We start from the raw sequence: 15,089 nt of genomic DNA on the forward strand, positions 1-15,089 counted from the left end.
TCCCAGCTGTTTTACAGGCTGTGACAAACAGATGAGCCCAGGACCTCTCTACCCTCCACTCTACAGCAGCCCACTGATCCCCAGCTGACAAATGGGTTCAATCCAGAAGACAAGTCTCCCAAGGCACAGAAACCAGCACCAGGCTATTGCTCAGCAGACAGATGTGCAGGTCACATGATAACATCTAGACAGGGCTTCTACCAAGAGTTTAGGGCCAATCAAGGGCTGAGCTCAGCAGAGGGAAAGATTTGGAAGGAGGAGGAGATGGAGCAGAAATGGCATATTTTACCATAGGCTTAACGAGCTAATCATAGGGGAATGGCTTGAAGGGACAGGAATACACGGAAGGGCAGAGAGGGAGGAAAAGTGTATCAAGGTAAGACTTTAAGGAAATCCTCACTGAGAACAAAGCCAGGGTAAACGTAGATGTGTGGATAGAAGCAAAGGACTGGAAATCAGGAAACTGGGGTTCTATTCCTGGCTGTGTCAGACTCACTTTGTGACCCTGAGCAATGGGGATTTCCCTCCCCCCTCATGTGCTCACCAGTGGCGGGAGGATCAGAAAAGGACAACAAAAATGATAAGGGGTTGGGAACAGGTCCCATATGAAGAGAGATTAGAAAGACCTGTACTTTTCATCTTAGAAAAGAGGTGACTAAGGGGGGACATGATAGAGGTCTATAAAATCATGACTGGTGTGAAAAAAGTGAGTAAGGAAAAGGTAATTTACAGATTCTCACAATATAAGAACTACGGGTCACCAAATGAAATTAATAGGCAGCAGATGTAAAACAAACAAAAGGAAGTTTTTCTTCACTCAGCACACAGTCATCCTGTGGAACTCCTTGCCAGAGGATGTGGTGAAGCCTAGGCCTTTAACAGGGTTCAAAAAAGAGCTAGATAGATAGATTCATGGAGGTTAGGTCCATCAACAGATATTAGCCAGGATGGGTAGGAATGGTGTCCCTAGCCTCTCTTTGTCTGGAAATAGGTGATCATGTGAGGATTACCTGTTGTGTTCCCTCCCTCTGGGGCATCTGGCATTGGCCACTGTCAAAATGGACCTTTTGTCTGACTCAGTGTGGCCATTCTTATGATTCAGAGCATCATGGATGGGAGCCAGCAGAGTGAACTGGGACCAGGTTGCTCCGCTTTCTGCTGCCAGTGAGTGCAGGAGTGGTGGGGGTGATCTCTGCTGCCGGCACCAGGCCTTGCCACTAGTCCCCTGGGCTGCATCGCTCATGGGGAAGGGGTGAAGTGGAGCTGGGGCAGGAAGAGTCAAGGCCTGGATGGAGAGGGCGCAGGGCAGGAACAGGAAGAGGAAAGGCCCTCCCGCAGCTAGAGACAGCATGGGGAGGAGTCATGTGCGGGAGGGGGGGGATCACATGGCCAGTGTCTCCCTTTTGTCCCTCCCCAGCAGTCACGACTGTCCATGAAGTACCAAATTCTAAATCGTTGGAAAAAAAAAATCTCGGTTTACGCCCGCTCCGGACACACTTGTGCATGGCAGCTAAATTCTCGGAAGAATTCATCTGCACTGATCATGCTCTGTGCTAAGGGAGGACCCCTCCCGGCAGCCTTCACACCAAGCAGCTCCTACCGTACCTCCTGGAAACCATTGTACTGTTCACAGTTAGGACAGTCCCAGCAGTTGCGATTCCCATATGGCACCACAGTGTCCTGGTTGCAGAACCAGCAGTTCACAGTTGTGTGGGTGGGCTTCTTCCTGTGAGGAACAGAAGGGTGTCAACCGGAGCGGAGCCAGCGAGCTAGAACGGAACAGGGCAGCAGCTATTCGCTCAAACATGGGTTGTATATACCAGCCCGAGAGTAGGGAACTACATACCTCAGCCCCTGCACCCACAAAGTAACACCAAGACTGGAATGAGCCTTCTTAGGAGGAGGCAGAAGACTTGATAAACGAGTGACCATCCACAGATGCTTTCACAAGGAAACTACTAACAACAGTGGCTGTGTCTGGAAGCCCACTCTGACTATGTCTACTAGGGATGTGTCCAACCAGTTCTGAAGCAGTAGCCACCGTAGCATGCCAACTAGCCACACTCAACCAACCAAACAGCTATATGTGGCTAGCATGTTGGACACCACCAGTGTGCATGGTTATCCAATGAGCCTGGGCTTATTGGTAAACCCTTCACGGTTACACATGGGCTCCCGGTATGTGCAGGGAGCCAGCTTAAAAGCTAGCTTCCCATGCACCTCTGCTCCTGGGGAGCTGCCTGTCCTTCCATCTGTCCGCCCACGCTGCTGCTTCTGTATCAGAGGCAGCAGCACAGGATGGGAGAAGGGTGGGAACCAGTGTGTGTTTGGCACCAGCTCTGTGTGCGCACTGACTCACAGGGCGTTCATTGCCTCTCCCCCATCCCCCACTCGTCACTGCTGAAATTTTCAGTGAAATTTTCCACGTTTAAATTAACCACATATTAACATCCCTAACATGCTCAGAATTGCCTCTCAGGCCCCACCCCAGCCTGGCTAGCATGGACACAACTGACGGGTGCACAAGAGTCCGGTCTGAGGCTACAGTGTATGGGCACATGTTCACATTTGTGCACCAGTTTCCAAGGGAAAGAAGCTTTGGCAGTGTTGGAATCTGCGGTGACCATCACATTCTATCAGGCCACGTGAGGGCGTACTAGAAATACGAGAGACTGGCAGATAATTGCAGCGTGCCCAAACTGCTCATCGCGTGGAAGGAATAAAGGCAGGGCAAGTTTGTTCCCAAGTTCAGCACTGGACAAACGGATTGGCAAGGAGAACAGAAGGATGAAAGGGTCTTTTCTAATTCCTATGCAACGTCTCCACGATTTTAAAACGCAAGTCAGAGTTAGGGATGTTAAATCTAATCAACTCATCGACTAGTCAATGGATTTTCCGTTGACTAGCTGATTAGTCGATAAGCGGGGGAGCCTGTTGGCGCTTAATACATTTAAAAGCGCAGCAGGAGGGACCCAGCATCAGCCTGGGACAGCTGATTCCTTGCTCGCACAGGGTTCCCCCTCTCTCCTGTTGCACACTAGCCTTTTACATGTATGAATCAGTTGATTCATGGCTCGCTGTAGATCCCGCTACCCATCTGCCCCCCAGGGAGACGGCACTGGGGTGGAATTGCCTCCCGCATCACAAGCTCCTCCTCCCCCTTCCTCCTTGCTGTCTCAGACAGAACCATAGAGCTGGAAGTGACCTTGAGAGGTCATCAAGCCCAGTCCCTGCCCTCATAGCAGGACCAAGCACTGTCTATCATCCCTGACAGGTGTGTCTAACCTGCTCTTAAATATCTCCAGTGATGGAGATTCCACAACCCCCCTAGGCAATTTATTCCACTGTTTTACCACCTGACAGTTAGGAAGTTTTTCCCCCAATATCCAACCTAAACCTCCTTTGCTGCAGTTTAAGCTTCTTGTCCTATCCTCAGAGGCCCGTTGCTTCTTGTCCTATCCTCAGAGGCCCGTTGCTTCTTGTCCTATCCTCAGAGGCCAAGGAGAACAATTTTCCCGCTCCTCCCTGTGACACTCTGAAAACCGTTATCATGTCGCCTCTCAGTCTTCTTTTCTAAACTAAAAGAGGCAACAGGGGAGGGAGGGGGAAGCGACTAGTCGAGGGACTGGTCAACTATCTGATAAGCTTTTGCTTATCCGATAGTCAACTAGTCGCTTACATCCCTAGTCAGAGGTGGCAGTTTTTGCTCAAAAGCCAACTATTTGCCAGGCTTCTGTATTTACAATCCAAATCCTGTGCACAGGGCTAACAATGGGAACCAGAGAGACTAAACAGAATGAAACTGATGAGTCTACTGTCCTTGTGGAAGCAAAAGAAACCAACCCTAAAACTGCAGTAAAGAAATCATCATCAACAGGGAACTGCTAATTAGACTGTCAGGCAAGATGCTAGATTGGCAGCCCTAGAGACTAAAATCATCCACCCACAAGACACTTCCAAAGCACTAGGTGGGAGGCCTTCCCCCCCCTCCCCGCCCAGTCCTCCTTTGTCAACACCTCCTTCAGGGGCAAGAGGGGGGTTAATTCTCTGCACCCTATTCAGCTCATGGTCTCTCAAAAATGCAGTAGTGAGATTTGAGAGACATGGAACCACTGCACACTGGACTGAGACCCAGACTCACGTCACACAAGCCAATAACAGGTTTCCTTTCTGTGCCTGGATTTGAACCATCAGCCTTGAGCAAAGGCAAGTCCCCCCCGCCCCAATCTCTTGAGCTTTTCAGTCCCCCTACTTGAAAACAACCCTGATAAAAGAGGAATCTCAACAAGTTTAGCCTCCTTCACGATGCAGCCTGATTGGAGACCACCACAAGAAAAGCCTTGCTTAAAGTCTCAGCATTTGGACTTCTAGGGATCTCTCCTGCAGGACTTGCTGATGTGGTCTTCAGGAACAGAGCCAAAAGACGAGTTGCACTGTAGTTCAGAGAACACAGTTGATCTGTTAGGGTTTATTAAAGCCAGCCAACCAGGCCGGGGGGAGAAGAGACAGCTGTTCAAGCCAACAGCCAATCAGTGACCGTGTATAACAGATGTCTAGAGCGACAGGGCCAGCTGCTACCCAATCAAGAATATCAGTCTCTAGTTATGCCAGGCAAGGGCAGTGTCGCCAAGGGACAGCGCTTTGGGAAGGGCTCCCCATGGTGCATTGCAGTAAACACTTGTGTGACAGGTGAGTAGCTGCTACAAGTTGACCCTGTGGGATAAAATAAGACTCCAACACAGCTGAGCTGTACCCAGGCAGGCAGAGGGGTGGAGTTCTCCTTTGACGTTTGTCCCAGTAGATTGACTGCAGCAGGGTATGCAGCACGTCACGGGTTTGGAACGCAAAACAAAAAACAAACAAACAAAAAAAACGCAGGCGCTCCAGCTGCTATGAGAAACTTCCCATCCTCCTGCTGCGAGGCATTTGCTCCTTGCCTCCAACTTTGGGCCTTTTCGGTATTTTATCAATAGTACTTCTGTGCTTGTCAAGCCCACGAGTCCCGGTGCCCAGTGGAACGCAAATCTACTTTGAGTTACATAGATGCCTGGCCCTGTCTATAAATGGATGTTTCTCTCTCACTCAACACTGCTATATCTGTGCAGCGGCAGCGAGACAAGCCAGTAGGACTGGAGCTTGAATTAAGCTCAAGAAGTGTTCACTGGTCACTAGGATAAGGCAACAGTGAAGCACCTATCTGGCCCTGCCCTTTTCCCAGGAGGTGAGCAAGATGGTCAGGCCAGATACTCAAATCAAAGAAAGGAGCAGGGGATTGGTCTGTTGATAAATGCTTATCTAACAGCCATACCAGGGCCTGTCCACTGGGTGGAAAGGCAGCCTTTCTTCCCTCTTTTGATTGTTTACAGACTAGCCCTCAGAGAGGTGCAAATGTGAGGGATGTTAGCGTGTAGTCATTTACATAATTAACCCACAAGCCCAGGCTTATCAGTTAAGCCTAACAACTACAAGCCATCCCCTTGCTGCCTCTGTATCAGAGGCAGCAGGGGAGTGGGGAGCCAGTGCTCCTATTTCAAGCCAGCTCTCTATTCGTGCGGCTCCTGCGGAGTGCCCTCCCACCTTGCTAGGTGGGTGGAAGTGGGGGAAGCGGAAGCCAGTGCACAGGAGAAGCAGCTTTCAAGCTGGCTCTCCATGTGTATCGGCTCCTGTGGATCCACCTGCTCCCCTCCCCCCATCCCACACTACTGCCCCACCTCTCTATCAAAGGCAGGGGTGGGGGAAGGCAGAAGCCAGCTTCCTACAAGCACCAGCTCCCACCTGCCCACCTCCACATGTAATCGTGCGACCGCTAAAAAGTCCAGAGGTTACACAAATACATGTTAGTTAACATTCCTAGCAAATATGGAAAGCTGCAATCAAAATTAACCAATTCAATGGCTGAGTGATAGCAGCAGATTAGGGGATGGCAGATAAACAGCTCCAAGAAAGAGTCAATGGAAAGGGGATGCAGAAGGGCCCAAGACTAACTGACCTGAGTAGAAAAGTCTTATATAGCCAATAGACTTACTTAGGGAGGATATTTGAGTCAAAAAGGCTCTGCCCCCAGCACAAGTCCAACAGATCCTCAGGACAAACCCTCAACTGATCACAGTCAGGGGAACCTCACCTCTCCTTTACAGTGAAATCCACTGAAACAGGGCAATCCTGAATGACAGCCACCTTTTTGCAGGCCTGCGGAGCATTAAGTCTCAAGGAGTTAGAGGGGAGAGTGAGGTGGTAGACAAGGTTCCCCTACCCAACTATTAACACACCCTGCACTCCCTATGAATGAAAGCTGCCTGGTCACCCAGTGTTGGAGCAAGTTGATACAGGAAGTAACTTCAGTTGTCTTGGATCCGGGCAATAGGAAGGCCATTGGATGCCAGGAGAGAAAAAATGGCTTCCTAACACCACTCTCTGCTACACAACTTCACTGCAAAACAGAGGCCTTAGGGCCCCCAGAATACGCTGCCTTAAAGAGGAAACTGAAAATCTCTCAGTTCCTCTCCCAGCCACCAGCCACAGTCAGTCAGCTGGCCACAAAGGCCCATATGAACTATGGATATTGGTAGAACAGGAGTAGAAATGTCCAAGTGCTGATATCCCGTTCACACAAGCCAACCTAGAGCAATGACTCTCATTCATCAGTGGACTATTGCCAGCTCTGCTGGGACCCCCATGGCAGCTCCCTTTGAGTCCTTGGATTATCCAGCAGCCTTTGATGAGGGACCATGACAACAATTTCAGCCTAGACAGCCAACCCTCTCAGCGCCTTAGTGTGCCAAGAGATCACAGCCAAGACCGATTCGGTGAGGATACCAAGGAGGTACCAATTGTTCCTTTTCCCACTTCACACCCTTTTCAGCTTCTGGTCCTGTGACTCCTGCCCATCTTCTCTGCCCACTTCTGTGTCAGTGCCTCCAAGATGGCTTTCCCTACCCTGCCCAAGAGACATGGCCAGGGATCATTCACAGCTGTGTCAGAGGTAGTGCTGCTGGCATTGTTACAGAACTCCTTCCATTATAGATCTTTGACACATGTTTTGTTAACAGGGTGGGGTTCCCTCCACAATCCCCAAGGGACCCTGCTGTGAGGGAAGCTATTGACAAAAGCACTTGGGGAATCTTGGAGAGCCAATGATGAGGAAGTGATGAGATTATAAATGTCAGGATAGGAGGCTAACTAGAAGGGAACATGGTAGGAAGAGGAGTACACCCCCTGATGCAAGACCCTCCTATTCCAGACAGGAACTTGGCAGGACCATGTATAAAGGAGTCAGCTTTGGTTATTTGAGTTTTGTTCTCCCTTTCCACCCAACCATGCTGCTTCTCTCAGACAGCGAAGTTTAGAGAGGTGTCAGAGTCATGCTGCTGGGATAGAAAAGCCGTCTGACAACACAATACCCAACCCCAGAGCAGACTCTAGGGCAGGCAAGAGAGCTGGCAGGGGAGGACAAGAAAGCAAGGAGAGGGGAAACAGATATTGAAACCAACAGTGATTAGCAGATGTCAGTGGGCGAGTTCTGGAGATTTTGGGCTAAAGAAAGAGTCTTCACTGGTGAGCAACCCAATGTTTTGGATCAGAGACACAGAACTGTTAACCTCAAGCATTCCAAAACCCACGGGTACTCGGTCTTCTGGTTTCTGAGTTGGCAGGGTACGCTCAAGTCACATTTCCAAGCTTTCCCTGGCAAGCACGAGGGCTAGATTTTTTTTTTTTTTTAAAAGATGAAAACGGATTCTCGTGTCATTACAAGCTTCCCAGAGCCAGAACATTAAGAAATATATCAGCTAGCCTAGCAGATGTGCAATGTGCTCAGGTGGCACGTGATCAGGAATCATTGCTGAATTTAGTCTGCTGGTTGGATTATTACCTTCCCCTGCCCTTGCCAGACACTGATAAGAAATGAGACATGAATGTGGAGTGCAGCAGCCTGGGAGATGTGTGGCAGGACAGAGGGTTGCTCTGGCTCCCACTGCCAAGATGAGTGCAGGGGGACCAACACCTGCTATCCCTCCACCTCCGATGCCAGCCCCTCCTCCCATAAGCCCCTGGCTCACATTGCTTGGGGGAGGGGACTTCAGGAAAGGGGTGCAATTGGAATGGTAGGGGGCAAAGCAGGGACGGGTTTGGGGGAAGGAAGGGGCAGAGTGGTGTATGTATACCCCAGGCCCCTAAAGGATGGCCCTGCCTTTAGATTCAGTGGCCAATCCAAGTAAGCCAGAGGCTTCTGGCTTTCACTGTTCAACAGGCAAGCAGACCATCATACAGGAAACTGACATGTGCCTCAGTCTACTTCTGACTTCTCCAGGCAGGTTTGCTAGAGGGTATGCACCCCAGCTGCCACAGGACACCACCACAAAAGTGTGTGTGAGGAGGGAACTATTAGGCCTGCCTCTGAGAAACGAGGAGAAAAGGAGTGCTTTTGTCCTGTCCACAGGCTTGCGGGTACAAGAGATGACACAGGGGAGCTAGACTAAGCCACTTTCTCCAGTGAGAAGTGCCTGGCAGTTCCAGTTCCCATAAACACGCTTCTAGTTTCTCACCTCCAGATTCTGCATCTTTATCAGGGCCGCGGAACAGCGACAAAGGCTTAAATATCCACCCTTCCGCCACACAAAGGGCCAAGATTTCTCAAGCTCCTCCTGCTTATTCAGGACAAGAAGCAATAATCCCCCCGTGTGACCCTGTAATCTGTTGCCATGGAAATGGGTTCAAAAATCAGAAGATCCCAACCTCATGGTGGGAAGACGGGAGGATGGTTTGTGGTGAGAGCGTGGGGGTGGGATATTACCCATCGAATTACAGGGCAGGAGTGAGGGATGAAAGCACAGGCACAGAGTTTTTCCCCAGGCTGGATGCCAAGGAAACTGTTCTAAGGTTCTAGAACAGGGGTGGGCAAGAATTTTTGATGGGGGAGGGGCACTCCAAGATTTTGGAAAGTGGTTAAGGGCCATACTTTTCTATGGCGAAGGCGCAAGATCTGGGACAGATTGGACGCAGAGGGGCACTTTGGGTAAGGGACTAGGTTGCAGGAGAGGGTGTCGGGTCTGAGAGGTAGTTTGGGTGAAGGAAGGGGTTGTGATCTGGGGCAGGGAATTGGGGTGCAGGGTTTGGGGAGGGGGTATGGGTGCAGGAGAGGATTCTGGCCCAGGGGAGGGGTGTAGGAGAGGATACAGGTTCTGGGAGGGAGTTGTGAACTGGGGTGGTGTGGGGGGGGGGGGGGGGGGAGAGATCCATCAATAGCTATTAGCCAAGATGGGTAGGGATGGTGTCATAAGTGGAGAATGAGCAACAGGGGATGGATCACTTGATGATTCCCTGTTCTGTTCATTCCCTCTGGGGCATCTGGCATTGGCCACTGTTGGCCGACAGGATACTGGGCTATATAGACCTTTGGTCAGATGCAGTATAACCATTGTCAGGGCTCGCCGAGCCAAGCCCTGCTCGCTAGCCGTGCGGTTCTGCACTCTGAAGAACCTCTTCCAGGGTGTAATCTACTCGCCACCGGCAAGTAGATTACACTATCTGTCGAGCCCTGACCATTGTTATGTTCTTATGACCCTTTGTGGGGTTGTTGTTAGCAAAGTATATGCTACTGGGAAGCACTGAAATAGTTAACAATACTTTGTGCCAGCACAGCTATGTTACCCCTAAATAGTTATCTTATACTATGCAGACTAAACAAAAGACTAGCATTTCTCAAATTGGGAGTCCTGACCAATGTTCCCTCTAACTTTTTCCATTCATGAGAGGAATAAATTTTGTGATGTGCATCAAGGCATGCGTGGATGTGCACCACCAATAGAAACACATTCTGCTGTCTGTGGGCACTCTGCTAATCAGCTGCGTAGTATATGAAACTCTCCTGGGTGGCCGCCCAAGCACTCAGCTTACAGGGAACACTGGTCCTGACCCAAAAGGGATTGCAGGGAGGGGTCCCCAAGAACGTTCTCAGAACCCTGGTTATTTTCCTATACAGAAGGGGCTCAAAAAACTGTAGATTGTCTGGATTCCACAAACACATTCCACCAGAGACACTTAAGCAAAGCAGAGTCAATTCCAGAGTAGGGATGTTAGGGAGCGTGTAATTCGTTAATTGCATAGTCGACAAAAATTGTCAACAACACGATTAATCGATAAGAGTTAGTACTGCCAAAACTCAGTCTCAGCTCACACGGGGTCCTGTGAGCTACCACGGAATCTGGCGCGCACCGAGACTGAGGAAGGCTACCTGCCTGCTGGCTCCTAAAATACTTTTCCTGCAAAGCTGTGGTAGGGATAACTCCCAGAATCCGGTGGAAGCCAGCCTGCTATTTAAAAAAAAAAAAAAAAAAATTACTCGCAGGGGAGACCGTGTAGCTGGTAGCATTAACCGATAAGCATCCACTTACTGGTTAATTGTTTAACTGGCTACACTATTACATCTCTATTCCAGAGACACTGGAAGCATGGCTTACTTCATGGAGGAGAACTTCAGACCATCAATGTGTTAGTTACTCTTAATACCACATGGAAATGTCAAGTCCAGAACAAAGGGGAACATTCATTGTTGCCCTGCTTGTTCATGTACATAAAGTTTAAGTGTCTTAATAATCCTGATGTATTCTGCTGTGCATTCCTTATTTCCATTTGAAACTTCAAAAACTTTAACTGAATCTTACCCTGGCCCTGGGGACTGCCTCCTACTCCAATGAAGCACTTTACAGATAGCAGGACAGCCCCAGTTTGGTCTATTACACAGAGTCTGACTAATCAAAAAGCACACAAACACCAGTCATGCTAGTTCTAAGTTTTTCAAATTCAATTCAACTCCATTCCCTTTGCATAATACAAATCCTGACTCCTCCCTAAATACATGAGGCCACAAAAAACAATCTTTGAAAGGAATAAGCCTGAAAAAGTCAAGGGGGGGGGGGAGGGGGAGGAGAAAGATAATTAACAGAAGCTTGTAAAAAATTGTAAAGCTTCCTTAGGCCAGTACAACTCTATTCAATTCAGCAGGAGACCTCAAAAATAACCAAAGTCTAAATAAGCAGCATTAAAACCCGTTCATTCTTGTAAATTGTTATACGGTACCACTGTATGAATAAAACCTCCATGGCATGATGTATCATCTTGACACTGCTTTTGCTAGTGGGATCCTGTTTCATTGCCTTTATATAATTCCTTCCCAAAGTCAACCAAACAAAAGTCTGCAAAACAAGCAAGTATCTCTCCCCTGCCACATAATGCACTGTTTGTTTGCTTTTTTTAAAAAGGAAAAATAATATTGGAGTGGGAAAGAAAACCTTAAAGCCCAAGGCCAAGTCTGCACTATAACCAGTTAATTAGGTATAACTAGGTCACTTGGGGGATGTGAAAAATTCACACCCCCTGAGCAACAAGTGCAGACAGAAGAGAGCAGAGATGTCTGGGCTCTGGAAGGGGGGGGGGGGGCATCCACACAGTCTGCTCCAGCACTCCCCAAAACACCCCCATCCATCTCTCCCGAATGGTACCTACCCTTCCAGTTCCCCCTCCCTCTAGCAGGATCCTCTCTCTAGGAACTTGAAATATGGTAATCCTTTGGGGGGGGGGGAGGGAAGAGGGCAAAGGTTTAAAAAAAGAGAGAATCAACTTAGAGACTGGAGGGCCATAGTTCCCTCTCGCCCCACAGTGTGCCCAGATGGCTTGTGCGACCCGAGAACAACACAGGGATTTATTTAATTCTCTACTCGTGGGGTAGTATTTTCTGTTGTCTATATTGTTACAGACATACTTGCTGACAGGTATTTTGAAATTACCAAAATACTAGAACTTGGAGTGATTATTCTGACAAAATATGGAGAATTTTAATATACCGTATGCTGAAATTTTTGGCACAGAATTCCACCAGGACTAACTGTGCATCGCTCAGAGGTGCAAATACGCCACCATCCTGAGCAATGTAATTTATACCCAAGCACAGATGTGAACAGCACAGTCAGTAGGTGAGCTTCTCCAGCAAACATAGCAAATTCAGAGATGGATTTATCATGCCAAGAGAAGAACTTTCTCTGCCCCGCAGCTTTTTATCTGGAGAAAATGTTCATCTGCACCGCTGCAGTGTACGGGTAGAGCTACCATGAGACTTGGGTAAATAACTTCTTGTAATAGAGTTACCAAAAAATGCCAGCCACTAAAATATCTACTGGACAAAGAGAAGATATGTAAATTCATAAAATCAAGCATCTCCTCTAACAGCCAGAAGCCCAGAATTCAGTTATGGAACACAAATGTGTGACATAGTTTTGGGGATGGGAAAAAAATATCTGGCTATCCCTGCTACGATAACTGCTTCCATTCAACTCACATTTTTACCCATTTTTAAATTTTGTTTCCTAAACAGCAGAGCTGTCAACTGACCTTCGTTGCAGGATTAAGGCGTTAATGCTGCGCTGCCTCTTTGAAGTGCCGCTCTGGCACTTCAAAGGGGCAGCACAAGCGGAGCAGGGGAAAGGGGGAGGCAGCTGGAGTCCCCAGCTGATCCCTGGCTCCTCTGTTGCAACGCCCTTTTGACATGCCAGAGCGGCACTTCAAAGGGGCTTTGCAACACGGAGCTAGAGTCCCCAAGCTCTTAATGCACTTGCCCCTTTAAAGCACCAAAACGGCACTTTAAAGGGAAAGCGCAAGTGGATCCGGGGTTCAGCTGGTGTGCCCAGCTGATCCCCAGCTCCACGTTGCAAAGCCCTTTGAAGCACTGCTCCAGTGCTTCAAAGGGGCTTTGCAACAGTGGAGCTGGGGATCAGCTGGAGTCCCCAACTGATCCCAGGCTCCTAATGCGCTGCGCCTTGGAAACGCCGCTTCCAACGGGCAGCGCTGCATAGAGCCCGGGGTCAGCTGGGGACTCCAGCTGATCCTGGGCTTCATCCTGCACTGCCCCATTGAAACGCTGTGGCAGTGTTTCAAAGGGGAGGTGCATGCGATTAATGGCACGATTAAATTTTTTAATTGAGTGATTAATCATCGCAATTAATTTTTTTAATCACTTGACAACCCTACTAAGCAGATACTGAAGTGATGGAAAAAGTTAACCCAGACAGAAATGCCCTTGTCAGTTGCACTCTTAGGCCCGTGGTATCTATTTTTTCATACACAATTTCACCCTAACACCTAGAGCACCCAACCCTTTGAGGTGCATGGATGTTGCTTGAGGCTGACCCATCACATAAAGTCCCAGTGTTTGCCACAAAGACGTGATAACTACGAGTGACAGAATTTAATTTTTAAAATATTTTTAACAGATACCAATTTTAAAGATCTTTTAAACAGCTGTGGGAAGTGAATGGGAGGGGGAGGTCAGATGCTATTTAATGGCAGAAGACATAACTTTCCAATTTCAAAGGTTTATAACGGGCAAAACAAGTTACCAACACCCTGTCAGAACATACAAAGCAAGTCGCCTTCAAACCAAAGCAAGAAATGTTGAAGCAGCAAGCACTTCTCTTAACTGTTAATGTGGATAATCCAAGGAAATATTTTTCCACGGTTTACAGCGGAACTGATCTTTGCAGCCATTTGCTGATAAAATCTAATCCTTCCAAGCCTCCTTAGACCCTAAATGCCTATGGGATCAGGCGGGACCATGGCTCCAAGTGGGCAGCTCCGACAGCTTATGGACTGGACTGTCTGCTCGAGGCGGTCTGCTCCTCGTGATCTTGAGCATCCATGATCTGCCCTTCCTGCTCCGCCCGGGGTCTGTGCCAAAGCTCCCAGACACCGAGATCTTTGCTTCCAGGGGGCCGATTCCTCTTTTACTGCCCGTGACAAGCTCGGGGAAGGGCTGCGCCTCCTCCCTTGCTCCGCAAAGGGCCCCCGGGCTTCCCATCCCTTTATTCTCTCGCTTTCAGCTACCCGAGCTCCGCCCGCCGCATGGAGTCACCGCATGGCAAGCCCAATCCCCTCCACGTGTCGCCCGTCTCCCCTACCGCCGGCAGCGCCCACACCGGAGCAAACGCCCTGCCCAGCGCTTCCCCCGCGAGGGGAGTCCCCTTGGACCGCAGAGCCAGCCCGCGTGCGGCCGGCGGCAGCAGGACCCAGCCACCCATCGGCGCCTCCGTACAAAGGCAGCCCCGCGTGGGGGGGGGCGGTATGGAGACGGGGAAGCGGGGAAAGCCCCGCTCCCCGGCGGAGCGCGCCTCCTGCCGGCAGCGGGGCCGGCTCGGCTCCGGCGCCCGCTCCCCACGCGGCAGAAGAGGCCAGGCCCTTACCTCCGGGCGATCTTGCAGAGGAGCAGCCCGGCGGCGGCGCAGACGGTGACCCCCAGCCCCCCCGCCAGGCCGGCGGCCGGGCAGCCGGCCAGCAGCGCGCTCACAGCCTCCATGGCCCGGCAGCCGCCCGTGGAACGCCCGGCCCGCCCGCTCCGAACGCGGAGTAGCCGCGCGGTAGAACGCGCCCGGCCCTCCACGCGCTTCTGAGCGAGCCAATCCTCCGGCGCTGACCTTCGCCGCCGCGCTTTGTAAGCGCCGCCGGCCGCCCCTAGACACCGCAGCGCCGCCGCCGCTCCGCCAATCAGCGGCGGGCAGAGGGGGCGGGTGGGGATCTCGGAGGCTGGGGGGGGGGGGCAGGAAAGTGACTCACGCTTAGGAGGCCCCCGGCTCCTGCGTCTGCAGGAGCGGCCCGGGCTGGAGCGCGGAGGAGGGCGTAGGAGTGGAGGATGCAGCGTGAAAGGCCAATATCGTGCCGGGAACGGGGCTTGGGAGGGAGAAGGCGGCGTGTGATTCAGGCGCGCAGGGGCTGCCATGGCAGAGGCGAGGCGAGGCAAAGGCGGGCAGCGGACCGAGCAGCGCGGATTGGTCATGACACGCACGGGGAGGGCAGGGTGGAAGAGGCTGGTTGTGAAATGTGAAGATCGTGCGGAGCTAGGAGGGCGCGAAGAGCGTGGCCGCTGTCTGCCTGCCCGGGACCGCGAGGGGGACAATCCCTCCACACGGATTCTAGGTGAGCTAAAGCCAGTGTTGCAGATCCAGCTCGCGCCTTGCACGGGCTAATGTCTGTGCCTTGCCCTCAGCCTGAACTGCAAAGAGCGAGGCCTGGTCCCTTGCCTTATGGGCAATGTTACAGCCTGGCTG

At 50.7% G+C, this 15,089-nt stretch overlaps 1 protein-coding gene across 5 annotated transcripts in view; it reads right to left on the reverse strand.

Annotated features, from left to right (window-relative positions):
- The window catches only part of TMEM201 (transmembrane protein 201), a 58,824-nt gene extending 44,087 nt beyond the window's left edge, over positions 1-14,737 (reverse strand). The window contains exons 1-2 of one of the 5 annotated variants that reach the window (XM_075906244.1): positions 14,599-14,737; positions 1,606-1,726 (exon numbers count right to left, since the gene is read on the reverse strand). Coding sequence is in view for 3 of the 5 variants with exons in the window: in XM_075906242.1 (XP_075762357.1) it covers positions 1,606-1,726; positions 14,229-14,341 (234 nt within the window). In the remaining 2 variants the exon portion in view is untranslated. Of the gene's footprint in view, positions 1-1,605; positions 1,727-1,846; positions 10,296-13,469; positions 13,941-14,228; positions 14,480-14,598 lie in introns of those variants that run through there. The other 4 variants (XM_075906242.1, XM_075906240.1, XM_075906243.1 and 1 more) reach the window with 4 other exon arrangements.
- Positions 14,738-15,089: the final 352 nt, after the last annotated feature.

The sequence above is a fragment of the Pelodiscus sinensis genome, chromosome 23 (assembly GCF_049634645.1).
Source record: "Pelodiscus sinensis isolate JC-2024 chromosome 23, ASM4963464v1, whole genome shotgun sequence".
NCBI classification, from domain to species: Eukaryota; Metazoa; Chordata; order Testudines; family Trionychidae; genus Pelodiscus; species Pelodiscus sinensis.